At 41.8% G+C, this 27,625-nt stretch overlaps 1 protein-coding gene across 3 annotated transcripts in view; it reads left to right on the top strand.

The window, feature by feature from the left end:
* Window positions 1-27,625, top strand: part of LOC126188162 (coiled-coil domain-containing protein 102A) — a 133,525-nt gene that overhangs the window by 23,743 nt on the left and 82,157 nt on the right. For all 3 annotated transcript variants that reach the window (XR_007537826.1, XR_007537825.1, XM_049929676.1), the window contains exon 3: window positions 24,702-24,918. Coding sequence is in view for 1 of the 3 variants with exons in the window: in XM_049929676.1 (XP_049785633.1) it covers window positions 24,702-24,918 (217 nt within the window). In the remaining 2 variants the exon portion in view is untranslated. The remainder of the gene's footprint in view (window positions 1-24,701; window positions 24,919-27,625) is intronic.

Raw genomic sequence — 27,625 nt, 5'->3', positions numbered from 1 at the left:
CAACTGCCAATTCTAGGAAGTACTTGTGTACAAGTCCAGAAGACTTTTTGTGCTGCTTGAAGACCCAACTGGGAAACCCGACATTGCTATACAAAGTGGGTGAACATAACCCCCACCTATTCCACATAGCTTACAATAGGATTGCTTCAGACTTATTACACCAAGTACACCCCTGACCTGACTTGCCACAGATACGTGTGACCTCACTCCAAATAAAAACTTGCACAATTTTCCTCTTACCCAGCCAATTAGACAAAAGTCTGTCACTGATTCTGCACTGTGCTCAAATTTACTCGAAGTGTTACACAGTGTACATGTTGCCCCCATCCTATTTATGGCTGGAGCATGAGCTTTACCCTCAGTCCACCTTCCTCGCGTCTATATGGACATTCCTCATCAGAGTGTGCAACCTGCTTACATCTTTGAAGTTGTGGTTCCTTATAATACCACTGTATTTCTCTATTTCGACTTGGGCACCACACCAGTCTCAGCCAAAGCTGCCACAATGGCTACTGCTTCATTTGGAGTTCGTGTGAACTTCTTGAGCACCTTTTCCTACATTTCAATTGGTAGACCATGCAAAAATGCATCAAGCACCCTTTGTTCAGCTTATGCAAAATGGCCTTATTGGCACTGTCATCATAAATCAACTCATATGTATTAATACTGATCTTCCTAACATGATCTACAAAGGTTTCCATTGATTCCCCTTGTTTTTAAACTATGGCATTAAGCAGCTCCCATTAATATCTAGATGTATTTTTCCTTTAGTAACACTCTACTAATCATACCCATGAGTCCTCCAAGGGGTAGATATCTCATAACTTCTCATGTCACGTCACAAAAACCTTAGCATTCCCTGCTAACTATAACTGAGCCACACTTAACAACCCCTCATCATTCCAGTTCCCTAAATTTGCAGCTACATGCAAAAAAATCAAGGAAAACAAGAATATCTTCTCCAGATTTACCAGAAAATGGTACTAACACCTGAGACAGTTATGGGTTTACTAGGACTTGACCATTCCCTCCTTACCTCCTGTAACCATTGTATTGCAATTCCACATTATTAGCTAGCACCTGAGCTACCTGGTCCAGCAAATACCGAATTGCTTCCTTGGTTGACATTTTTTCATTGCCATACATTTTGTGTATCTAGTAAAATCACACCCATACGATATACCCAAGCAGAAAGAAATGAACAGCAAAAAAAAAACACTATACAGGCCATAAAACTTAAAAGTTGGCACTTACTTGTGTTTCTGTACTGAACATTGCTGCTACTGAATCATTCCCATTGCTGCCCTCAGTTGGTAAACCATTTCAACCTTCCAACATATCTTCTTCTGACCACTACATCCACCTCCTGACATGAAACATAAAGTTTTGGGGTGAGTGGACTGGGTGAGTGGTTCTTTGCTAGAGGTGGGTGGAGGCATGGATGATGAAGGTAGCCAAATGTTGTCAAAGTTCTTTATTATTATCCATAAACAGACGTAGCGCACCAAGCCTGTAGTAAGCAGACGACAGGTATTAGGTGATGAAACCTGCACCCAGGCACAGTGGTGTGGACATACCATCATCTGCGCTTCTCAAGGAGGCAGCCAGGTAGTGGGCGGCCAGCTGTTGCTGAGTCTTGACAGCATGACAGTGTCCCAGCTCGGTTGACCAAGACAAAGCAGACCAGTGGCCATCCTGTTGGGTAACAGCAGTGACGTCCAGATGATGAAACCTGGACTGTCGGCTGGAATGCAGTGGCGTTGCATCTCAGTGACATATCTTGGACCATGAGGCTGTGGCAGAATTCCTAGCCAGTGGTCTTGTGGAGATGGCAGTAGGGTGAAGGCAACCTGATGGCTAGGCAGAGAATATTTAACCACAAAGCTAAATGCACAGAGCAGCTCAACTTTACACAAACAGCTTACATCGCAACAACAAAAGGCGAAATCCACACCCAAAAGCACTCAGAATCCAAAGAAACATTACATGAAACCATCAGTTAGAAGGAAGTTAGCTTGAACCAATGAAGCCAACTTTTAAATGGAATTGGATACATACGTTGAAGAGAGATGTACTGCTTCTCCATTCACTGTCCAACATGTCAACAAAAATGGGGAAAAAAGAAACCCTCTGATTACTGACTCCTTCCTGCAATGGAATGTGAAAGGTTTTGGAACATACATGGGAGAAGTAAAGATTTAAATACAGGATAACCCTTTGAGCAAGTTTATATAAGAGATGCATCTCAAGCCTGTAGACAACCTTTTGTCTGTCTTCACCATCAACAGAAAGAATGATGTAGGTGGTGACTTACACTAGGATTTTACCCTTACCACTCACTTTCAAACAGTAGCTGTTCACGTTTCCACACCATTAAGAATAACTATGCGTTCCCTGTTAGCTCGCACCTTATGAACATGTCTTTGAGAACCTCATCCAGTAGCTCTCGCATCACTTTCTCCTCCTTTGAGATTTCAGTGTGCCTTACATACAGTGGGGCTCTACACAGAGTTTTTGCTAGGGGTCAAGTAGATACAAATTTACCTGCATCTACCTGTACCCTAGGTAATTGGGCTATGCATGGCTCTTTTTGGGTCTAGCCGCACATATCTGCTTTCATGCCCAGCAGCTGACTTGCTACAAATAATAATCTGTAGCTGTGAACCTGCAATCAAATATTGTTTGCATTGTCTAGAATTGCGAACAAATAAAATAATTAAAAATTTTAAATAAAAGATACATGAATAATTAATAGAAAAGGCTCTATAACAATGTCTGAAGTTGATACAGACAATATTGGAGAATTATGTTGAATAATGTTTATCAAGTGGGACATCTCAAATAAATGGAAAGTGGTCCTGTGATCACCATTTATAACATTGACAGAATATGTGTTAAGTGCATTACAAGAATGGAAACAAAATCCCCAAGCTAAACAGTCATCCAAGGCATGCGAAAAACGAAGTCCATTTCATAAACACAATACATGAAATATCTGCTTGCTCAAAATAATTCAGAGTTCAGCGTGGCAGTTTACTTATTAAAACATGAGAAATAGCAAATAGGAACTCGTACTCTGGTTATCCTCAGGTCTGTAATGCTAGCGGAAAAGTTTAGGTTCCGCACAGGAGCACATTCAGAACTCGCAAAAGCTAAGGCCCTTTTGAAAGTTAAAGTATTTTAGCAGCTGTTCATTGCCCTAAATCTATCAACTTTCTGGTCAGCCTGACAAAAGTGTCTTGTCATTCCCTTGAGCACACCACTCCAAAAGTGTCTGTTTTCACTTGACTCCAACAGTGTTCTGCCACTGCCTACTTCTCCATGGGCTGAAGGCCACTCCCACCAAAAATAGATTATTCTTATGCTATACAGACAAGATCTAAGTTGACCATTTTCTGCTCTAAACTAATGTATTATAACAATATTTAAATAAAAGAATGTTGTAAATGTTTGGTCACGCACACACCATTACAATAAATGCAAGTAATAGTTTGTTCATAAATAAACAAGCCAGGATTCCTGTGCATATGCCCTCACATTAAATAATAATAAAACATTGTTAAATACTGTTTAAACAGTTACTTGTGCCTGCATATTAGAAGTGTCTTTTAGTGTACTGTTCTCTGGTGGTGTCACCTAACACATGCAATTGACCATTTTTAAATTACAGTGACTGTTAATATCAATTGTAATCAACATTTAAATATAATTAATGGCAAAAATAATAACATATTCTGTAAATAACTACACAGGTGTAAGAAGATATGAGGTTTTCATGCTGTATTCAGTGCCTTAAACCCTTAAATTTCTGTTGATTTGCTGCACACACTATGCAAGCAGCCACTGTCCAAATTCACTGCTCTAGGTTTTACGCATTTCTGCCAAATGTTGTTCAACATTGTACCTGCGTGACCAGTATTGGCCACTTGGCAGGACCAGTTACCCTGAGCCTGGGCTCTGAGGCCACCTTGTAGTGTTCAGCCACGCAGACCAATTCATTTTACCCCCTACCAATTCTATGCAGCTGAATAACTCACCTACATATACATAATCTGACATAGTTGGAAGCTTTCTCTTGTCAAATGTTGTCTGTCTGCCTCCTCAGTACATATAAAGCGTCACATTTTGATACTGCAGGTGGAACAACCACAGGCTGTCGACACTTTGCTCTCCCTCACTAGTTAATACTACCTTTTGAAAAGTGACAGAGGACTTGCACTCTGGTGAGCAGTATCCCGTATGGATCCACCTGCCAGATATACGTCAGCACCTGCCACCAAACCACGCACATGGATGTTAAACAAAGCCAACATGGTGCTTTACAGCAACCTGGGTGTACTCCAACATCAGTCCAGCATCCTCAGTACATGGAAATCATCACATTTTGGTACTGCAGGTGGATCATCCACAGGCAGTGACCTGTCGCTTTTCTCTCCAACAGTAGTTAATACTATCCTTTGAGAAGTGTCAGAGGACTTGCACGCTGGTGTTTCCCGTATGGATCCACTTGCCAGATGTACATCAGTATCTGCTGCCAAACGACATATATGGAACACAGCAAGATGAGCAACACCCATTATATCCATTCTTGTGTCCAAATCCAGAGAGAGAGAGAAATTAGTCTTACGTTTCACTTGTGTTTCCACCTTGTGTGCCATTTCTTCAGTGTGACTGCAAATTGTTCTCTATAAAAGAACAGGGGTGGCCAAACGTGCTGTTGCAGATGCGAGCGCACACATCACTTGCCTGCGAGTGCTGTCAGCCAGCAGTTCCCTCTACACCTCTCTGCTAACATTGGTTGTTTGTTACTGACGCACACTGCAGGATGGTCCTGTTTACTTCATGTCATTAGCGTTGTCGGTGTCGAGGCATCTTTGGCTTTCTTGGTAGCCACAAATTAGTGAGAGGGAAATGGTTGAGGAGGAATTAAGATCCACAGAATGAAGATTGATCAAATCCTTACATTTCAAACAACAATGGGAAGAAGATTAATTTTTTATTGAAACTCAACTTAGCTCTCAGTGTCTGTTTCGTAATGCTAGTTTATTGGTATGGAAGAAGTAGAATGTGAAGTGCCATTTTCAACTTCTTCATGAGCAATTAATGATCATTTTGGATACTGAGGAGTGGAAGACCATATTTCTCGAGCTAAAACATGAAAGATAGAAAGAAGTAAGTTCATATTCATATATGTCATTTCTTCAAAATGTTTCTATTATTTATAAAGCATTATATGGTTTTGCCCTTGATTTTACCTCTCCCTTGTACCATATTTACGGGAAGAGAAGGACATATTTGCCAATAATGTTTCCCAAGCAAGAAAATTTGTCATCAGCCATAGTTGTACCATGCATTGGCACTAAATCAAGGAGTTCCTTCATCAAGTTGAACACAGTGTCAACACTTCTCGCAAATACAGCATCCACAGTAATGGTACACTCAGAGTAAGCTATCACATAACTGTCTTAAAATAGCCAAATCGGTATGTCACTTGAGTGATAGAGAATTATCTAAAGTGTGCTTTGTTGGTGCTGCAGCAATCTCGTGTCCAGTGACTCTTATGGTTTTTGAAACAGTTCCTCTTTCGTAGAGAAAAATTTGCAGTCACATGAAAGAAAATGGCAAGCAAAGTGGAAACACAAGTGAAAGATCCTGTGTCTGCACTTGAATGTCTACTGTATAAATATTTCCGTATAAACACAAATGAGGTGCGAGAGAGCCAATCAAATCACAGAAAGTTTGAAACTTTCACTTAGGTGTCTTGACAGCTTCGTATTTCCTGCAGAAAATGCGCTGCTTCCGTGTCGTGTGACTTGCATACTTTCCAACTGGCTGACGACAGAGTTTGTATGTTTGACAACACGGAAGATTTTTTTCCTATCTTTTTGGTTTTGGATGCTATATAACAGATATTGCGTAGCTTGTTGTAAAACTACAGCTGATGACAAATTTTCTTGCTCAGGAAACATTACTGAAAAATATTACCTTTTTTGGAGAAAGCTTTCATTGATTGTAATAGGTGGAGCTCCTGTGATGATTGACCAATAGTCAGGTTGTAGTTGCTTTGATGAGGAACAAGGTGAAAGAAGGTGGTACACAGCAGGATATACTTGCAATACACTGCATCCTACATCACATTAATCTGCTGGCAAAATGTGCCAAAATAAGGGCCATTATGGACACTGTTTTGAAAACAGTTAATAAACTGATATTGCACTCTCTGGGACATCGGCAGTTTAAATCCTTCCTGACAGGCTGGGTTGTGATTATAGTGGCATGCCTTATTTTTTTTGAAGCATGCTGATTGTGTCAAGGTGTTTTGTTTTAGAAAATTTTTCTCAAGTTGTTTAGACATGCAAAGCTTTATGAGACTAGATGGCTCATAAAGCATGCACACTAGTGTAAATTTGTTTGCTTTTCTTGATGACAGAGTTGTTATAAGCTAAGCATTATTACTTAATTAAGATGCAACAGAATCTCACTAGGAAACCAACTGTTTCAAAAAAAGTAGAAAGTAAGAGGAACATTCTGCTGCTAGGTAGCAGCCATGGAAGAGGTGTGGGTCATATTTTGCAGGAAAAATTAGGTGACAGGTACCAGGTCACAAACTTTTTCAATCCAAGTGCATGTCTTAGCCAGGTGGTAGAGGATATAGGTTCCTTGCGCAAGGGTTTCTGAAAGCAGGATCATGTGATGATAGTGGGTGGAGTGGGAAACAGTATTGATCGGGATCAGGGCTATAGTATTGAGTGTGACCTGGCGAAAATAGCCTCTGCAACGACCCATACCAATGTTGGGCTGGTACCTGCTTTCGTGCGGCATGATCAGCACCAGTTGAACCACTCTGTCAGGGGGGTAAATATGGAGTTGGATTAGTTGCGTAGGGCGGCCACTCTGACAAACATTGGATTGGTTCCTATCAAAGCTATTGATAGTGGGGATTTCACAAGGCATGGCTTACACCTCAATAGGAAAGGGAAGGGTAAACTGGCAGGGTTGTTAGCAGAATCCAGAACGGGGACACTAGTACTCATGGATGTACCCCTTTTTTAGACTAATGTCACTGTCTAATGAGAAGTTCAGGCAGGTAGGTGTTAAAGAGGTACAAAACTCACAAGATTCTCACAACAGTAAACTAAATAATAATGTTACCATATTTAACCAAAATATTGATGAATTAAAAAAAAAGTAGATGCTCACAGAAGTAAAGTAAAAAATAATGTTACCATTTTTCACCAAAATATTCCAGTATTGAAGACTAAAGTAGATGAGCTGGTTTGTTTGGATGACATTGAATCTGATAATGTAATAGATATACTATGCCTGTTTGAGCATCACATTGTGTCTGATATGGAAAAGGTAAATATCAGTGGTTATAAACTAGCTGCATCTATGAGTAGAGAGAATAAGGTGAGAGGAGGAGTTACCATATATGTCAAAAGTTATCACTGTGTAAAAAGCTTAGATACAAAAACGTTTTGTCTAGAGCAACATATAGAACCATGTGCTTGTCAACTTAAACTGAAGGAGGGCTCTTTTATAATTGTAACAGTATATATGTACCCTTCAGGAAACTTCCATTTATTCCTGGAAAACTTGGCTGCCTTGTTGTGCCCCCTGTCAGATAGGGGAAAGCAAATTATTATTTGTGGGGGCTTCAATGTTGATTCACTGAAAGAGTGTAATAGGAAGAATGACCTGGAAGTCTTGCTCAGTTCTTTCAGTTTGATATCTGTCAGTAATTTTCCTACTCGGGTAGTAAAGGACAGCAGCACATTGATAGATAACACTTTTATAGACCAAGATAAGTTTAAAAACATAAATTCTTGTCCTGTTGAGAATGGCTTTTCTGATCATGGTGCTCAGCTTATTACAGTATATGACATAGCTCCATTCAGTAATTCAAAACTACCCTCCAAAGTTGTGCATTCAATTAATGACTCAACAATTAGAAATTTCAGGGAAAATTTTCAGCAGCTAGACTGGGATGAGGTGTACAAGAAACCCGATGCTAATTTAAAATATAACTTATTTCATGATACACTTGTAAGATAATTTGAAAACTGTTTTCCCAAGAAAGTAGTTAAATATAATTCTAAGAAACCACGCAAAAAACCTTGGCATACTAAAGGAATAAAAATATCTTGTAACCACAAAAGGGAACTGTATCTAACAACAAGAAAGAGTAATGACCCAGAAACAGTCAAGTATTATAAAAACTACTGTGCTACATTAAGAAAGGTTATTAAAAAGTCCAGAAGCATGTGCATCATGTCTGAGATTAACATCTCTGATAACAAAATCAAAACAATTTGGGATATTATTACAAGGGAGACAGGGCAACCAAGAGCACAGGAGGACGACATTACCATCAAAGTGAATGGAAACTTGACAAACAACAAGACGGAAGTTGAAAACATTTTGAATAATCATTTTTTAAATGTTGTAGTGAAAATAGGATCTAAATGTTCATTAGAAGAAGAAGGCAGTTAATGGAATAGGCCTTACCCACACAATTTGACGTAATTGAAATTCCACCCACCTCTCCTTCTGAAATTAGGAAGATGATAAACTCTCTCAAGAATGAAAGCTCACATGGAATTGATGGCATTTCCAAGAGGATAGTAAAAGCTTGTTCCCAAGAGATAAGTGGGATTCTTAGCCACATATGTAATAGCTCTCTGAAGCAAGGTATTTTCCCAGATAGACTGAAGTATGCCATTGTTAAACCACTGTATAAAAAAGGGGATACATCTGACGTCAACAACTACCGCCCAGTTTCTCTTCTACATCTACATCTACATCCATACTCCGCAAGCCACCTGACGGTGTGTGGCGGAGGGTACCTTCAGTACCTCTATCGGTTCTCCCTTCTATTCCAGTCTCGTATTGTTCGTGGAAAGAAGGATTGTCGGTATGCCTCTGTGTGGGCTCTAATCTCTCTGATTTTATCCTCATGGTCTCTTCGCGAGATATACGTAGGAGGGAGCAATATACTGCTTGACTCTTCGGTGAAGGTATGTTCTCGAAACTTTGACAAAAGCCCGTACCGAGCTACTGAGCGTCTCTCCTGCAGAGTCTTCCACTGGAGTTTATCTATCATCTCCGTAACGCTTTCGCGATTACTAAATGATCCTGTAACGAAGCGCGCTTCTCTCCGTTGGGTCTTCTCTATGTCTTGTATCAACCCTATTTGGTACGGATCCCACACTGCTGAGCAGTATTCAAGCAGTGGGCGAACAAGCGTACTGTAACCTACTTCCTTTGTTTTCGGATTGCATTTCCTTAGGATTCTTCCAATGAATCTCAGTCTGGCATCTGCTTTACCGACAATCAACATTATATGATCATTCCATTTTAAATCACTCCTAATGCGTACTCCTAGATAATTTATGGTATTAACTGCTTCCAGTTGCTGACCTGCTATTTTGTAGCTAAATGATAAAGGATCTATCTTTCTGTGTATTCGCAGCACATTACACTTGTCTACATTGAGATTCAGTTGCCATTCCCTGCACCATGCGTCAATTCGCTGCAGATCCTCCTGCATTTCAGTACAATTTTCCATTGTTACAACCTCTCGATACACCACAGCATCATCTGCAAAAAGCCTCAGTGAACTTCCGATGTCATCCACCAGGTCATTTATGTATATTGTGAATAGCAATGGTCCTATGACACTCCCCTGCGGCACACCTGAAATTACTCTTACTTCGGAAGACTTCTCTTCATTGAGAATAACATGCTGCGTCCTGTTATCTAGGAACTCCTCAATCCAATCACACAATTGGTCTGATAGTCCATATGCTCTTACTTTGTTCAATAAACGACTGTGGGGAACTGTATCGAACGCCTTGCGGAAGTCAAGAAACACGGCATCTACCTGTGAACCCGTGTCTATGGCCCTCTGAGTCTCGTGGACGAATAGCGCGAGCTGGGTTTCACATGACCGTCTTTTTCGAAACCCATGCTGATTCCTACAGAGTAGATTTCTAGTCTCCAGAAAAGTCATTATACTCGAACACAATACGTGTTCCAAAATTCTACAACTGATCGACGTTAGAGATATAGGTCTATAGTTCTGCACATCTGTTCGACGTCCCTTCTTGAAAACGGGGATGACCTGTGCCCTTTTCCAATCCTTTGGAACGCTACGCTCTTCTAGAGACCTACGGTACACCGCTGCAAGAAGGGGGGCAAGTTCCTTCGCGTACTCTTCTGACTGCCTTATCCATAATTCTTGAAACAGTAATATATTGTACAGTAGCTTCTCATCTTTGTAAAAATAAAGTTTTAACAAGATGTCAGTTTGGTTTACAGAAAGGTTTTTCAACAGAAAATGCTATATATACTTTCACTAATGAAATCTTAAATGCTCTGAGTAATCGGAGGTCACCTGTTGGGATTTTTTGTGATCTCTCAAAGGCTTTTGATTGTGTAAATCATCGAATACTTCTAGATAAGCTCAAGTACTGTGGTATGAATGGGACAGTGTTCAAATGGTTTAAATCATACCTAACTAGAAGAGTACAGAAAGTTGAAATAAGCAGTTCACATAATATGAAAAAAAATGGTGATTTCTCAAACAGGGGAACAATAAAGAATGGGGTGCCGCAAGGTTCAGTCTTGGGTCCTCTGCTGTTCTTAATATATGTTAATGACTTGGCCATTCTATATTCACGAAGATGCAAAGCTGGTACTTTTTGCCAATGATACAAGTATAACTATCACACCCAACAGACAAGAATTAACTGATGAAATTGTAAATGATGTTTTTCAGAAAATCATTAAGTGGTAAGTACGAGTGTAGGACAGTAAATCTTTGACGAGGGCTGTTTGGTTGTCCTACACTCGTACTCTCTGCTGGAAATATCACTTTGCCACGAAGAAAAATGATCCTAATCCTACTCCTAATGATCCAACTCCCCAAGACACTATCCAAATTGAACCCTGCCTGGAACAGTTCCATCCTCCGTCACAGCGGGACCCACCTCCTCTTTCTCAAAATCACCCCCTCCAAACCTTCCAAGAATTTCAGACTTGCAGCCTTGCCTCTCAATCCTTCATAAAACACCTAATCCTACTCCCAACATCACCACTGCTGAAGCCCAAGCTATCCGTGATCTGAAGGCTGACCATTCCATCATCATTCTTCCGGCGGACAAGGGTTCCACGCCAGTGGTACTTGATCGTCGGGAGTATGTGGCTGAGGGACTGCGTCAGCTTTCAGACAACACCACAGACAAAGTTTGCCAAGGTAATCCCGTTCCTGATGTCCAGGCGGAGCTTCAAGGAATCCTCAGAACCTTAGGCCCCCTACAAAACCTTTCACCTGACTCCATCAACCTCCTGACCCCACCGACACCCCGCACCCCTACCTTCTACCTTCTTCCTAAAATTCACAAACCCAATCATCCCGGCCGCCCCATTGTAGCTGGTTACCAAGCCCCCACAGAACGTATCTCTGCCTACGTAGATCAACACCTTCAACCCATTACATGCAGTCTCCCATCCTTCATCAAAGACATATATTTAAATATGTCTGCTTGTGTCTGTATATGTGTGGATGGATATGTGTGTGTGTGCGAGTGTATACCCGTCCTTTTTTCCCCCTAAGGTAAGTCTTTCCGCTCCCGGGACTGGAATGACTCCTTACCCTCTCCCTTAAAACCCACATCCTTTCGTCTTTCCCTCTCCTTCCCTCTTTCCTGATGAGGCAACAGTTTGTTGCGAAAGCTTGAATTTTGTGTGTATGTTTGTGTTCGTTTGTGTGTCTGTCGACCTGCCAGCACTTTCATTTGGTAAGTCACATCATCTTTGTTTATATATATATATATATATATATATATATATATATATATATATATATATATATATAAAAACAAAGATTCTGTAACTTACGAAACGAAAGCGTTGGTACGTTGATAGAAACCATAATAAACACAAACACACACATACGACTTTCAAGCTTTCGCAACCCATGGTTGCTTCATCAGGAAAGAGGGAAGGAGAGGGAAAGACGAAAGGATGTGGGTTTTAAGGGAGAGGGTAAGGAGTCATTCCAATTCCGGGAGCGGTAAGACTTACCTTGGGGGGATAAAGGGACAGGTATACACTCGCGCACACACACACACACACACACACACACACACACACACACACATATCCATCCGCACATAACAGACACAAGCAAGGTTAAATCTAACTTTGGCTCAGAAGGGGGTAAATTATGCTACCACAAAAGTCTTTGGTCACTTACTTAATAGCATCAAAAGTCTGACAGATAGTTATATAGCATTTAAAAGGAAATTAAAAGAATATCTGGATGGCAACTCCTTCTACTCATTAGATGAATTTTTGGATATAGTATGTGGGTAATTTCCCCACCCCCCACCCAAAAAAAAATTAAGTGTCATGTAATATTTTGTGTAATGTAATATATTGTATAGACACCTTTTATTAACCAGACATGTTCCACATCGCTACGAAGTGTCGTATTCATGATCTATGGAACAACTACTAATCTAATCTCTAATCTAATCTAATCTTATCTAATCTGTTCATTCACTGGCTCTCTTCTGCAACACGAGATTGGTCTCTTAGGGGTAAACTTCTGAAAATCGTATGCACATGTTATATTGTGTCATAAGTATTTATTGCATTGTCATACTACAATAATTATTATGACAAGCAATGAATACTAATGTGACTATAAACTCTAGCATTAGTTGTCGATCATGTATTATTGGCAGTCTTCAGTTCTGTTCACCGATTAGAGAACTCGAGCTGTTTGTGCATAGTGCTCTCACGACGATACCAATATTAATACCTATGCCCACAGTGCCCAGTCCTGTAGTAGAACATGTAGCTACTGTCACCCGCACGGCAGGACAGGCGGGCAGCACTGTGGAAGTTCAGTCATAATCCATCCAGACTTCACTATGCTCTACTGTCTTTAGATGTATGATTTCATATTTTTGAATGAGATCTACCTACCGTCCATTAGATCATTTTCTCCTTATTTATGTATCTCGAGAAGGACTCACTTGGTCCATCTACGATCCTGTCACTATGCTACTGGTCCTGCCCACACCCATTTCCAGTACAGTTATCTTCCAGTGCAGTCTGTTTCTCTTCATTTTTCCTGCCTCTCCTGCTAATTCCTAACATGTATCTCTCCATTCCTGATTGTGAAACATTTATGTTTTCAAATGCTTTTGTTTCTAAAATTTCATGTCTTACAACAGAATTTTGTAATCGGTTACTCTCGACTGAGGACACCCTATCCTAGGCATTAGGCAACATAGGCACTGAGGCCATGAGGAGCAGGAATATGTAAACAGTAAGTGATTTCCACCTGTTTATTCCCAACTATAGGTTACAGTAATATGCTCACTGCACCAACTGCCATCATTGTGCCTATAATTTTATATAACATTGTCAGAGAGCAGCAATCGTATTGTGATAAAATTATTTAAAAGCAGTCTTGATCATAGCTAATGTTAACTTCTGACCAGTTTCGGCCTTTTAATTATGAGCCATCATCTGAATTTGCACTGTAATAACAAAATTGATAGTTCTGTATTATATAGAGAAGCCAGTGTTATAAAAGTATACTCTAAAATGATTTATCATCACCAATCTGGATGACAGCGATGGTGCCTGACCCGCTGTGGATGCCTCAGTTACTGTTACTAATGCTGATGGCTAAGCAGCCACGAATTATATAGAGTAGAGAGAGGGCGCTCCAGAGCTTAAGGCATCGCCATCAGACAACTGGGAATGACGTACATATCGTTTTGAGTCTTCATTCTTAAATATTTATCTTATAAATGTAAATAATCAAGAAATTAATTTATATGCATTGATGGTTCATAATCTACACTCCTGGAAATGGAAAAAAGAACACATTGACACCGGTGTGTCAGACCCACCATACTTGCTCCGGACACTGCGAGAGGGCTGTACAAGCAATGATCACACGCACGGCGCAGCGGACACACCAGGAACCGCGGTGTTGGCCGTCGAATGGCGCTAGCTGCGCAGCATTTGTGCACCGCCGCCGTCAGTGTCAGCCAGTTTGCCGTGGCATACGGAGCTCCATCGCAGTCTTTAACACTGGTAGCATGCCGCGACAGCGTGGACGTGAACCGTATGTGCAGTTGACGGACTTTGAGCGAGGGCGTATAGTGAGCATGCGGGAGGCCGGGTGGACGTACCGCTGAATTGCTCAACACGTGGGGCGTGAGGTCTCCACAGTACATCGATGTTGTCGCCAGTGGTCGGCGGAAGGTGCACGTGCCCGTCGACCTGGGACCGGACCGCAGCGACGCACGGATGCACGCCAAGACCGTAGGATCCTACGCAGTGCCGTAGGGGACCGCACCGCCACTTCCCAGCAAATTAGGGACACTGTTGCTCCTGGGGTATCGGCGAGGACCATTCGCAACCGTCTCCATGAAGCTGGGCTACGGTCCCGCACACCGTTAGGCCGTCTTCCGCTCACGCCCCAACATCGTGCAGCCCGCCTCCAGTGGTGTCGCGACAGGCGTGAATGGAGGGACGAATGGAGACGTGTCGTCTTCAGCGATGAGAGTCGCTTCTGCCTTGGTGCCAATGATGGTTGTATGCGTGTTTGGCGCCGTGCAGGTGAGCACCACAATCAGGACTGCATACGACCGAGGCACACAGGGCCAACACCCGGCATCATGGTGTGGGGAGCGATCTCCTACACTGGCCATACACCACTGGTGATCGTCGAGGGGACACTGAATAGTGCACGGTACATCCAAACCGTCATCGAACCCATCGTTCTACCATTCCTAGACCGGCAAGGGAACTTGCTGTTCCAACAGGACAATGCACGTCCGCATGTATCCCGTGCCACCCAACGTGCTCTAGAAGGTGTAAGTCAACTACCCTGGCCAGCAAGATCTCCGGATCTGTCCCCCATTGAGCATGTTTGGGGCTGGATGAAGCGTCGTCTCACGCGGTCTGCACGTCCAGCACGAACGCTGGTCCAACTGAGGCGCCAGGTGGAAATGGCATGGCAAGCCGTTCCACAGGACTACATCCAGCATCTCTACGATCGTCTCCATGGGAGAATAGCAGCCTGCATTGCTGCGAAAGGTGGATACACACTGTACTAGTGCCGACATTGTGCATGCTCTGTTGCCTGTGTCTATGTGCCTGTGGTTCTGTCAGTGTGATCATGTGATGTATCTGACCCCAGGAATGTGTCAATAAAGTTTCCCCTTCCTGGGACAATGAATTCACGGTGTTCTTATTTCAATTTCCAGGAGTGTATATTACAGCCAACCTCATAAAATGCATGTCGATCTAGTGTAATTCGTTAACTGAGGTACAGAGTATCATCTAGATGAAATAATTAACATTATAAGATCATTAGTTCTATAGCTACTGCTATTCATACATAATGAAACCAAGTGTATGGAATATTAATATGAAAATTATACATATTGATTTATTTGTATTAGTAGTCAGTTATCTAAAGTCTTAAAAATCACTAGAAAAACTAAATGCATTGTTGTATACGTGTGCCATCTCTTAGCACTTGTAATAACTTATTAGGATGCCCTTTTCATGGGGACTTCCAGGTTGATGTGTCTCTCAGTTGTCAAAGATGTACTTGGCATTTGTATAATGCTGGAGGTAGATATCACTTGCCAAAAACAAAAGGAGCATTGTTTACAGAAGTGGCACCAGTTTAGACACATTATGTTATTGTAGATAGTCTGTTATACATCACTGTTCACAAGAGAAAACTATTATGGTACAAATAATTTAGAAACATTTGGAGCTTAGAATAAAGATACATCGTAAGAAGAGCAGTAAAAATGTGGAAATTATGTACACATGTCATTTTTGAAATCATTGAAGTTTTGGTATTATAACTTAATATTTCTGCTTCTGTCTCGCATTTTATATCAGGAGAGAGTCACAACTATTAGAATAATGAGTTACATTTGTAAGATTTCTCATCTCGCAGTGTGGCCTCAGCTGTCAGAGGCTGCAGTTGGTGTGAGTTGCATTTGTGTGTGTGTGTGTGTGTGTGTGTGTGTGTGTGTGTGTGTGTGTGTGTGTGATCTATTTGTTGGACAAAAGCTTACATAGTGACAGTCTTTTTCTTGTGCCTATCTGCGACTCAGCATCTCCACTTATGGTGAGTAGCAACTTTTCTTTTCATAATGTTGTCCAGGCTGGATTTTCCACTGTTTATTTTAATGGAAAATACCAGAAACTAGTTATGGTGATGACATTGTATTGTCTCGACATAGGTCTAAGAATCAAAATCAAACCAATGTATAATTATGCTAAAAATAGACCGAGAGAGGTGGCGCAGTGGTTAGCACACTGGACTCGCATTCGGGAGGACGACGGTTCAATCCCGCGTCCGGCCATCCTGATTTGGGTTTTCCGTGATTTCCCTAAATCGCTCCAGGCAAATGCCGGGATGGTTCCTTTGACAGGGCACGGCCGATTTCCTTCCCCATCCTTTCCTAATCCGATGCGACCGATGACCTCGCTGTTTGGTCTCTTTCCTCCAAACAACCCAACTAAAAATAGTAAATTAACAACAGAGTCATAGAGCCAGCTAGTGAGTTTTTATTTTTGGAACTGTTGAATAGTTCCTGTTTCTCCAACTGCTCAGCCAATAAAAAAATTCCTTTCTTCATCCTGCCGACTCAGCATCAGTGCACATTGTCTCCCTGGAGCTTTCTCTGAAGCTTAGCAATTTGTACATCAACTCAGAGGTTTTGAACTGATGTGTTGAACAGGAGGGCTAGTTCCACAACATCAGTGTTGCTGCTCCTTTCAGTACGAACTTACAAATGATTCCACAGGTTATAGTTACCACGGCCTAGTTGAATCTTTGTTTTTCTGTTTGCAGACAAGAAATCAAATCTAAGTACACCATTTTAGTGTGTTTCCTTACTTGAAACTATATGTACTCTGACTGTCTATTTGTCTTGGCCTAAACACATTTCTATGTCAGCTTCTACATTGGTATGTAGCTTTCCATTGTTTAACCCTTTCGTCTGTGCAATACCACATTTGTGAGGTCTCTGCTCCTGTGTCAATAAGTAGGCTGATTTATCTTCCACAATTTTTTAGTGGCTGATTTTTCTTACACACTCTTTAAGATTTAATTTTTGCTGGAACTAACAGGATCTAATACTGTCTCTGGCAGGGGTTGTGTGGTGTGGTGGCCTGTATGTCCCTGTACTCATTTCACTATCTGCTAATTTTTCTGTTGCTAACATTATTTTTCTGTTCTTGTGGGCCATCACTCAGTATGTTATTCTGTATCCTGCAACTGTAGTGAGTTGGTTTTTCATTACAGTTCTTACTTTTGTGATCAAGCTTCTTACATCTGTAACATTTTACAGTTGTGTTGAATACATTATGCTCTTGTTGTCAAATTTCATTGGGCAGTCTTAATGCTTCCACAAAGCCAACAGCTGTCTCTGCTGCTTCCTGGCAAATTTTAAAACTTGCCAATCTGATTGCCTCGCTCCTTACAGCCTATGGATGAATGTCTCCACATCTCTGATCCAATTCAAAAAGATGAATTTAATTCCAAATATTGTCTTCCACCAGCTGGTATGTTTGAGTGTTAATGTTTTGAATTCTGTTGGCTTATTGCTTAATAGATTCATCCTGCTGTATACACAGACTATAAAGATGCTTTCTGTAGAATCTGATTGCATTCTTGTGTTTAAATCTCTGAACAACTATCTTTTGAACTCATTATCATGGTCTGATTTCACACAAGAGAGCTCAGCTATATCTTGTGCTTTTTTTTAAACTTATCAGAATTAACGTGGCAGCCCCTTTGAGTTTCCAAAACAAGGCTTTCACATCTTCATCAGATTTTCTGCTGAACACTGGAACTGATGGCAGTAACAAGAAACTCTTTATTGGGCCAAAAGTGCACAAGTTACCTTTGGTTGAGTCAGTCAGCAGGCAACACTTAATTTTGTCTGTTTTCAACTACTGAATGTGTCTTTGTAATTTGTTTATAACAATTTGGAGATTGATCATGTTACTCTGACTGGATTCTGCCATTTTGACTGATGTATGATAACAAATCACTCAAGCACAGGAACCAGATTTTGACTGACTAGCCTGAATGCCAGCATTGGATGTGTCTACGGTGTCAGATGATGTCCAGCCTGTTGTTGCTGTGGAGACTTTGTCGTTAATTGTTAATATTTTTATTATAATTATACATTAGTTTATTTTAGATTCTTAGACCTATGTCCAGACTAGCTCTGTTAATAGGCAGTACAGTGTCATCAGCATAACTAGTTTCTGGTGTTTTCCATTAAAACAGTGGAAAAGAAAGACTGTCAAAATATAAGCTTTTGGCCAACAAGGCCTTGGCGAAAATAGACGACACACACACACACACACACACACACACACACACACACACACACACACACACACACACCAAACTGCAGCCTCTGGTAGCTGAGGCCACACTGCAAGCAACAGCAGCAATGCATGATGGGAGTGTCAACTGGGTGGGGGTAAGGAGGAGGCTGGGGCAGGGAAGGGGAGGGATAGGGATAGCAGGGTAGGGATGGCGGACAGTTAAGTGCTGCTTCGGAGTGCTCAAGGACAAGGTGCATAGGGCCAGCTAGGTGCAGACGGGAGGTTAGGCAGTGGGCAAGGGAGGAGGTTGCAGAAAAGGAGAGAAGTAAAAAGACTGGATGTGTTGATGGAATAAGGGCTGTGTAGTGTTGGAATGGGAACAGGGAAGGGGATGGATGGATGAGAAAAATGACTAACAAAGGTTGAGGCCAGGAGGGTTACAGGACCATAGCATGTATTGCAGGGAGGGTTCCCATCTGCATAGTTCAGAAAAGTTGGTGTTGGTGAGAAGGATCTGCATGGCACAGGCTGTGAAGCAGTCATTGAAATGTAGGATGTTGGGTTGGGCAACATTCTCAGGAACTTGGTGGTCCACTTCTGTCTTGGCCACAGTTTGTTGGTGGCCATTCATGCAGACAGCCAGCTTGTTGGTTGTCATGCCCACATAGAATGCAACACAGTGGTTGCAGTTTAACTTGTAGGTTACATGATTGGTTTCACAGGTAGCCCTGGCTTCGATGAGATGGGTGATGTTTGTGACCGGACTGGAGTAGGTGGTGGTGGGAGGATGTATGGGACAGCTCTTGCATCTAGGTCTGTTACAGGGATATGAGCCATGAGGTAAGGGGTTGGGAGGAAGGGTTGTGAAGAGATGGACAAGTATATCATGTAGTTTCGGTGGACAGCAGAATACCACTGTGGGAGGGGTGGGAAGGATAGTGGGCAGGATATTTCTTATTTCAGGGCATGATGAGAGATTGTCGATACCCTGGCAGTGAATATAATTCAGTTGCTCCAGTCCTGGGTGGTACTGAGTTACAAGGGGAAAGCTCCTCCCAGACTGTGAGGCTTTGAGAGGTTGTGTCAAACTGGAAAGATAAGGCATGTGAGATCTGTTTCTGTACAAGGTTGGGAGGATAATTACCTTCTGTGAAGGCCTCAGTGAGACCCTTGGTATATTTTGAGAGGGACTGCTTGTCACTGCATGTGCGACAGCTACGTGTAGCTAGGCTGTATTGAAGGGACTTCTTGGTATGGAATGGGTGGCAGCTGTTGAAGTGGGGAGGTGTTGTATGTGGTTAGTAGGTTTGATATGGACATAGGTACTGATGTAGCTATCAATGAGGTGGAGGTCAACATCTAGGAAGGTGATTTGTTGGGTTGAGGGCCAGGTGAAGAAAATGGGGAAGAAGCTGTTGAGGTTCTGGAGGAATGTAGATAGAGTGTCATCACCCTCGATCCAGATTGCAAAGATGCCATCAGTGAATCTGAACCGAGTGAGGGGTTTAGGATTCTGAGTGCTTGGGAAGGATTCCTCTAAATGGCCCATGAATAGGTTGGCATAGGATGGTGCCATGTGGGTGCTCATAGCTGTACCCCAGATTTGTTTGTAGGTAATGCTTTTAAAGGAGAAGTAATTGTGGGCGAGGATATAGTTGGTCGTGGTGACTAGGAAGGAGGTTGTTAATTTGGAATTCATTGGATATTGGGAAAGGTAGTATTCAACAGTGGTAAGGCCATGGGCATTAGGGATGTTAGCGTAAAGGAAGGTGCCATCAGCAGTGTCAAGCAGGGCACCAATGTGGTAAAGCGACAGGAACTGTGGAGAGTTGGTGGAGGAAATGATTGGTATCTTTTTTATAAGAGCATAGATTCTGGGTAATAGGCTGAAGGTGTTGGTCTACGAGAGCAGAGATTCTCTCAGTGGGGGCACAATGGTGTGTCCTGGGTTGTTGGGTTTTCGGACTTCAGGAAACGTGTAAAAGGTAGGAGTGCAGGAAGTGGTCGGGGTGAGCAAAGAGATGGACTCCAGGGAGAGGTTCTGAGATGGGCCTTAGGATTTGATGAGGGACTGGATATCCTGCTGGATTTCTGGAATGGGGTCACTGTGGCAAGGTTTGAAGGTAGATGTATCTTACAGCTGGCGGAGTCCTTCTGCCAGGTAATCCTTGCCGTTCAAAACAACGGTGGTAGAGCCTTTGTCCGCAGGTAAGATTATAAGGTCAGGATCAGTTTTTAGATAGTGGACTGTGGTTCTTTCGGTGAATGTAAGTTTGGTTTGTGTGTTGAGGGATTTGGGGAATGATGGTGAGGCAAGGTCGACATTAAGAAATTCTGGAAAGTTAATAGGTGGTGATTTGTGGGCAGTGGGGGTGGATCACAGTTGGCTGGAGGAGTGAACTGAGTCAGGCAGGGTTCATCATTGGTCTTCGGTTGAGTCTGATTTTAGGGTTGGTGGGGAAAAAGTGTTTCCACTGTAGGGACCGAGTGAAGGTCTTAACAAGTCCTACATGATTGAATTTGGGAATGGGGCAAAAGGTGAGGCCTTTGGAAAGGACTGATGTTTCTGTGGGGCTAAGGCTTCTGGAAAAAAGGTCCATGACTGTGTTTCGGCTCTCTTCCCCCACCCACCCAGTTGCCACTCCCATCATGCTCTGCTGCTGTTGCTTCCAGTGTGGCCTAAGCTGCCAAAGGCAGCAGTCGTGTGTGTGAGTTGCATTTACGTGCATGCATTTGTGTGTGTGTATGTGTGTGTGTGTGTGTGTGTGTGTGTGTGTGTGTGTGTGTTTTGTCTGTTTTCAACAAAGTTGGCTGAAACCTTATATTGTGACAGTCTTTTGTCGCGCCTATCTGCAACTCAGCATTTCCATTAAAGCATATTTATTTCAGATTATGGATTCTGGGGCAGCTGAATACTTTTTGTAGTGTGGAATCACGTGTATTTTTAAATCTGAATTTACTATTCTGATAAGTTAATTGCAGTATATATTCTTCATTTATTAAAATCGGTTGGATGCATGCTTTGTTTTCAAGACCTGTTTGAATAAATTGTGTTAAAATTAATTTCAAAAGCTTTCTTTAAATCTGTGAATCCCAAGCAAAGTGATAATTCTTATGAATTGCCCCAAAAATACAGAGATACAAAATAGCTGGTCAGTACTTACCTTCAAGAGGCAAAATTACAGTTCAGCTTATAGATATATTTAAAGAGAGAAAAATTATTACCTAGCTTTGGAACTATTAGTCATTTGTTGTGGAGGAAAGAGGGATAGGTTTGGGGAGGTTGGAAAAGAGAGGCAGATTATTAATATTTCAGATTGTGAGGGGATGAATTTTGACAGCTGTCATGCTTTTGACATTAAAAACGCCCTTCCCTACAACCTAGGCCCCTGTAGTAAACATATCTGCTCCAGTACCGAACTCCTCAACATTTGTGCTAGCAAATGTTGAGGATGTGACAAATAGAGGTGTCACTTGCAAAAAACTCAGAAGCACTATCATTAATCCCTGAAACATGGTTTTCTCTCCCTGATGTCCTTCCCATATCACTCATGGTCACTTTCATTGCCCTCCTAACCTCTGTAACATCCTTGTGAAATCATATGACATTCACATCCTGTTATCCTTACCACTTGGTTCCTATCCTATGCAATAATTTCTGATATTAAAACCTGTCTCATGCAAATCTCCACTATCACTTAGCCCACCTCCACTGCTAGTAAATGCTACAATATCAAAGGCAGTGCAATGTTTGAAACCATACATGTTGTTTACTAACTAACCTGTGTCCACTGCATGGTATTGCTCATAAATTAAGGACAATTACAGAAACACAAAACTGGCACTAATAGCATAGGCACATAGGGAACACACATGACACAGATCTGTAAGTCCACGGTATTGGTGATAAGTTGAGAAAACCGCCCCCACACACATGTGCTATGAAACGCCACTGTTTCCTGCACATGTACCTCGACATCAATATGGGATATGGTCACCATGCACACGTACACAGGCCGCACAACGGGGTGGCATACTCTGGATCAGGTGGTCGAGCAGCTGCTGGGGTATAGCCTCCCATTCTTGCACCAGTGCCGGTCGGAGCTCCTGAAGTGTCGTAGGGGTTTGAAGACATGCAGCGATATGTTGACCGAGAGCATCCCAGATGTGCTCGATGGGGTTTAGATGTGGAGAACAGGCAGGCCACTCCATTTGCCTGATATCTTCTGTTTCAAGGTACTCCTCCATGATGGCAACTCGGTGGGGCCATGCGTTATCATCCATCAGGAGCTACATGGGACCCACTGCACCCCTGAAAAGGTGGACATACTGGTGCAAAATGACGTCCAGATACACCTGACCTGTTACAGTTCCTCTGTCAAAGACATGCAGGGATGTAGGTGCACCAGTCATATAATCCCGCCCCACACCATCAAACCACGACCACCATACTGGTCCCTTTCAAGGACATTAAGGGATTGGTATCTGGTTCCTGTTTCACACCAGATGAAAACCCGGCGAGAATCAATGTTCAAACTATACCTGGTCTCGTCCGTGAACATAACCTGGGACCACTGTTCCAATGACCATGTACTGTGTCCTTGACACCAGGCTTTACAGGCTCTCCTGTGACCAGGGCCCAGTGGAATGCACCTTGCAGGTCTCCGGGCAAATAAACCATGTCTGTTCAGTCATCTGTAGACTGTGAGTCTGGAGACAAGTGTTCCAGTGGCTGCAGTAAGGTCCCGAGCAAGGCTACCTGCAGTACTCCATGGCCGTCTGCGGGCACTTATGGTGAGATATCGGTCTCCTTGTGGTGTTGTACACTGTGGACGTCCCATACTGTAGCTCCTGGACACATTTCCTGTCTGCTGGAATCGTTGCCATAATCTTGAGATCCACTTTGTGGCACACAGAGGGCCCATGCTACGACCTTCTGTGTTTGACCAGCCTCTAGTTGCCCTAGTATTCTACCCCTCATAACGTGATCAATATGTGTTCTTTCAACACACAGTCACCATTAGCTCGTCTGAAAACGTCTGCACACTTACTCGCTGCACCATACTCTGACATGCACTGACACATATCTGCGTTTGTGGACTGCTGCCAGCGCCACCGTGCGGCGACCGCAGGTCAAATGCACCACATGGTCATACCCCGAGGTGATTTAAACCCGCAAACCACCCTCCAGAGCATTGTTTCACCATGTATCAGGATTTTCCTTAATTTGTGAGCCATGAGTGTATATAGGAGTGAGAGGGAAAATTGACTGAGCTTATGAATCTTCACAAAAGAACTGTCTGCCTTAGGGATGCTTGGATACTCAGCTTGCTCTACAGGATGATTGCAGAGGTCTGAGTGCATGCAGCAAACTTTGGATCCCCTCAGTGTTAGGAATATGCTCTCCAGCTAAATTATCGCTTCCCTTCACCATCCTGAACTCAACTTCTGCTAACAACCCTCTCCCCCTTCTCTCCCCACTTGTTCCATTGCTAGTATTTCATTACTTTCTCAGTTTCTGCTTCATTTCCAACCTTCCATACATTTTTTTTTTTTTTTTTTACTGTTTTGTGAGTGTGGTTTCAGTTGCCTGAGACTGCAGTCGTGTGCGTGAGTTGTGCTTGTACACGTGCGCGCGCTCCTGTGTGTGTGTGTGTGTGTGTGTGTGTGTGTGTGTGTGTGTGTGTGTGTGTGTGTTGCTGACGAAGGACTTAATGACTGAAAGCGTTAATTGTGAGAGTCTTTTTGTTGTGCCTATCTGCGACTCAGCATCTCTGCTATATGATGAGTAGCAGCTTTCCTTCTCATAATATTATTTTTTACTCTTTTTCTACTTTCTTCTCATCGCTTATGTGCACTATTCTTTCCAAATCTCATTTCAATTCTTCTTAATCTCACTAAGTCCTCCTGCCATCTCCGCTCATTTCAATTTAGAGTTGGTTCCCTCTCAACATGAAATCTGAGTAACCTACCCTGAAGAAAGTGCTAACAGTTCCGAAAGCTAGGTAATAGTTTTTTCTCTTTTTAATTGTATCTGCTGGCAGTAGTAGAATTCTACCTCTTGCAGTTTTTGTCTGTCTTTGTGTGTTTACAGTTTTCTGTAGTAAACTCGTGATTTGATGATATTAATTACTCCATTCGGTAGTATTTTTATCACTGTTGTGCTATTTCACAATTTCATCAGTATGTCAAGAAAGGCTCATATCTGAAAGACTTACAAGAACATATTAGGCATATGCCATTTTGTACAATATATGAGTCTTGTTTTTGCAGTAATTTTCTTATGTTATGATGTTCAGGTACGTAATGAACGCAACAAGGCCAGAGAAGAATCGAAACAGTTGAGGATACGACTAGAAGCAGCAATGAAAGATGCTGGAACCTGCAGGAGGGAGCGTCAAGAACTAGAAACAGAAAATGAGCGGCTAAGACAAGAGTTAGAACAAGCACACATGTTACTACTGAAGGGAGCAGGGAAATCAGGCAGTGCGTGGGCACCAAATAGTAATTTGCCAGGTATTGTAATTTTCCAGATTTTACCAATTACTTCAGACATACCTTTCTATTTACATGATTAAGTGATTTTATATCTGTGTGAAGTGACAGTGATATTCTACTACCCTGATTTGAAATTGAGCAGTGCCAAGAATTATTTTACCATTAATAAAATTTCTTCAAAAGAATTAGTTGAACTTGTAGCAGCTGTGAATTATCTGTATTTTTGGGGTTGTTAATATCATTGAGTATTATCTTTATTGTTTCATGAGTGCTTCACTGTCTGTTATTGAAATGACAAACTTTCATGCTTTCATTTAAAGAGTCCATCTACCAGGCACTGTGGATTGCAGAGCAATCATGCAGTTGTTGGATATTGTTTGCCGGAGGAAGTAGTCTGTTGATTGTAATGTAGTGTATAAATATATGTAATTTGTGTCACATGTGAAATTATTGGTAACAGTCAAACTTCACATCTCCATTGAGAAAACAGCAGAACTAAATTAATGTACACTGCTGCTACCATTTTTCTGGCAACACTGTATAAGACTTTTAGCTGGTTGTTTTTTTTCCCAACTCTTAAAATGATTATGTCAGTGTAAGAACAATGTAATGAGTAAAGGCAGACACTCACTTAGATATATCTCAATATTACTGGTATTAGTAGGTATCAGTACTTACATTTCAGTACCTATTTCATCAGTGTTGACACCAAGTTTTCATTAATTTTATAGTATTATAAGAAGTTACTGTATGGTTAATGATGATGGTGTCCTCTTGGGTAAAATATTCCAGAGGTAAAATAGTCCCCCATTCGGATCTCCGACGGGGACTACTCAAGAGGACGTCGTTATCAGGAGAAAGAAAACTGGCGTTCTACGGATTGGAGCGTGGAATTCCCGATCCCTTAATCGGGCAGATAGGTTAGAAAATTTAAAAAGGGAAATGGATAGGTTAAAGTTAGATATAGTGGGAATTAGTGAAGTTCGGTGCCAGGAGGAACAAGACTTTTTTGGTCAGGCAAATACAGGGTTATAAATACAAAGTCAAATAGGGGTAATGCAGGAGTAGGTTTAATAATGAATAAAAAAATAGGAATGCGGGTAAGCTACTACAAACAGCATAGTGAACGCATTATTGTGGCCAAGATAGACATGAAGCCCGCGCCTACTACAGTAGTACAAGCCAACTAGCCAACAAGCCAACTAGCTCTGCAGATGACGAAGAAATTAAAGAAATGTATGACGAAATAAAAAAAAAATTATTCAGATAGTGAAGGGAGACGAAAATTTAATAGTCATAGCTAACATTTGGTTCAAGAATCATAAAAGAAGGTTGTGTACATGGAAGAAGCCTGGAGATACTGACAGATTTCAGACAGATTATATAATGGTAAGACAGAGATTTAGGAACCAGGTTTTAAATTGTAAGACATTTCCAGGGGCAGATGTGGACTCTGACCACAATCTATTGTTTATGAACTGTAGATTGAAACTGAAGAAATTGCAAAAAGGTGGGAATTTAAGGTGATGGGACCTGGATAAACTGACTAAACCAGAGGTTGTACAGAGTTTCAGGGAGAGCGTAAGGGAACAAATGGCAGTAATGGGGGAAAGAAATACAGTAGAAGAAGAATGGGTAGCTTTGAGGGATGAAGTAGTGAAGGCAGCAGAGGATCAAGTAGGTAAAAAGACGAGGGCTAGTAGAAATCCTTGGGTAACAGAAGAAATATTGAATTTGATTGATGAAAGGAGAAAATATAAAAATGCAGTAAATGAAGCAGGCCAAAAGGAATACAAACATCTCAAAAATGAGATCGACAGGAAGTGCAAAATGGCTAAGTAGGGATGGCTAGAGGACAAATGTAAGGATGTAGAGGCTTATCTCACTAGGGGTAAGATAGATACTGCCTACACGAAAATTAAAGAGACATTTGGAGAAAAGAGAACCACTTGTATGAATATTAAGAGCTCAGATGGAAACCCAGTTCTAAGCAAAGAAGTGAAAGCAGAAATGTGGAAGGAGTATATAGAGGGTCTATACAAGGGCAATGTACTTGAGAACAATATAATGAAAATGGAAGAGGATGTAGATGAAGATGAAATAGGAGATATGATACTGCGTGAAGAGTTTGACAGAGCACTGAAAGACCGGAGTCGAAACAAGGCACCGGGAGTGGACAACATTCCATTAGAACTACTGATGGCCTTGGGAGAGCCAGTCCTGACAAAACTCTACCATCTGGTGTGCAAGATGTATGAAACAGGCGAAATACCCTCAGACTTCAAGAAGAATATAATAATTCCAATCCCAAAGAAAGCAGGTGTTGACAGATGTGAAAATTACCGAACTATCAGTTTAATAAGTCACAGCTGCAAAATACTAACGCAAATTCTTTACAGACGAATGGAAAAACTAGTAGAAGCCGACCTAGGGGAAGATCAGTTTGGATTCCGTAGAAATATTGGAACACGTGAGGCAATACTGACCCTACGACTTATCTTAGAAGCTAGATTAAGAAAAGGCAAACCTAGGTTTCTAGCATTTGTAGACTTAGAGAAAGCTTTTGACAATGTTGACTGGAATGCTCTCTTTCAAATTCTGAAGGTATCAGGGGTAAAATATAGGGAGTGAAAGGCTATTTACAATTTGTATAGAAACCAAATGGCAGTTATTATAGTCGAGGGACATGAAAGGAAAGCAGTGGTTGGGAAGGGATTGAGACAGG

The sequence above is a fragment of the Schistocerca cancellata genome, chromosome 5 (assembly GCF_023864275.1).
Source record: "Schistocerca cancellata isolate TAMUIC-IGC-003103 chromosome 5, iqSchCanc2.1, whole genome shotgun sequence".
NCBI classification, from domain to species: domain Eukaryota; kingdom Metazoa; phylum Arthropoda; class Insecta; order Orthoptera; family Acrididae; genus Schistocerca; species Schistocerca cancellata.
The sequence above is the reverse complement of the archived record's forward strand: the minus strand, read 5'-3'. Positions and strand labels throughout refer to the sequence as shown.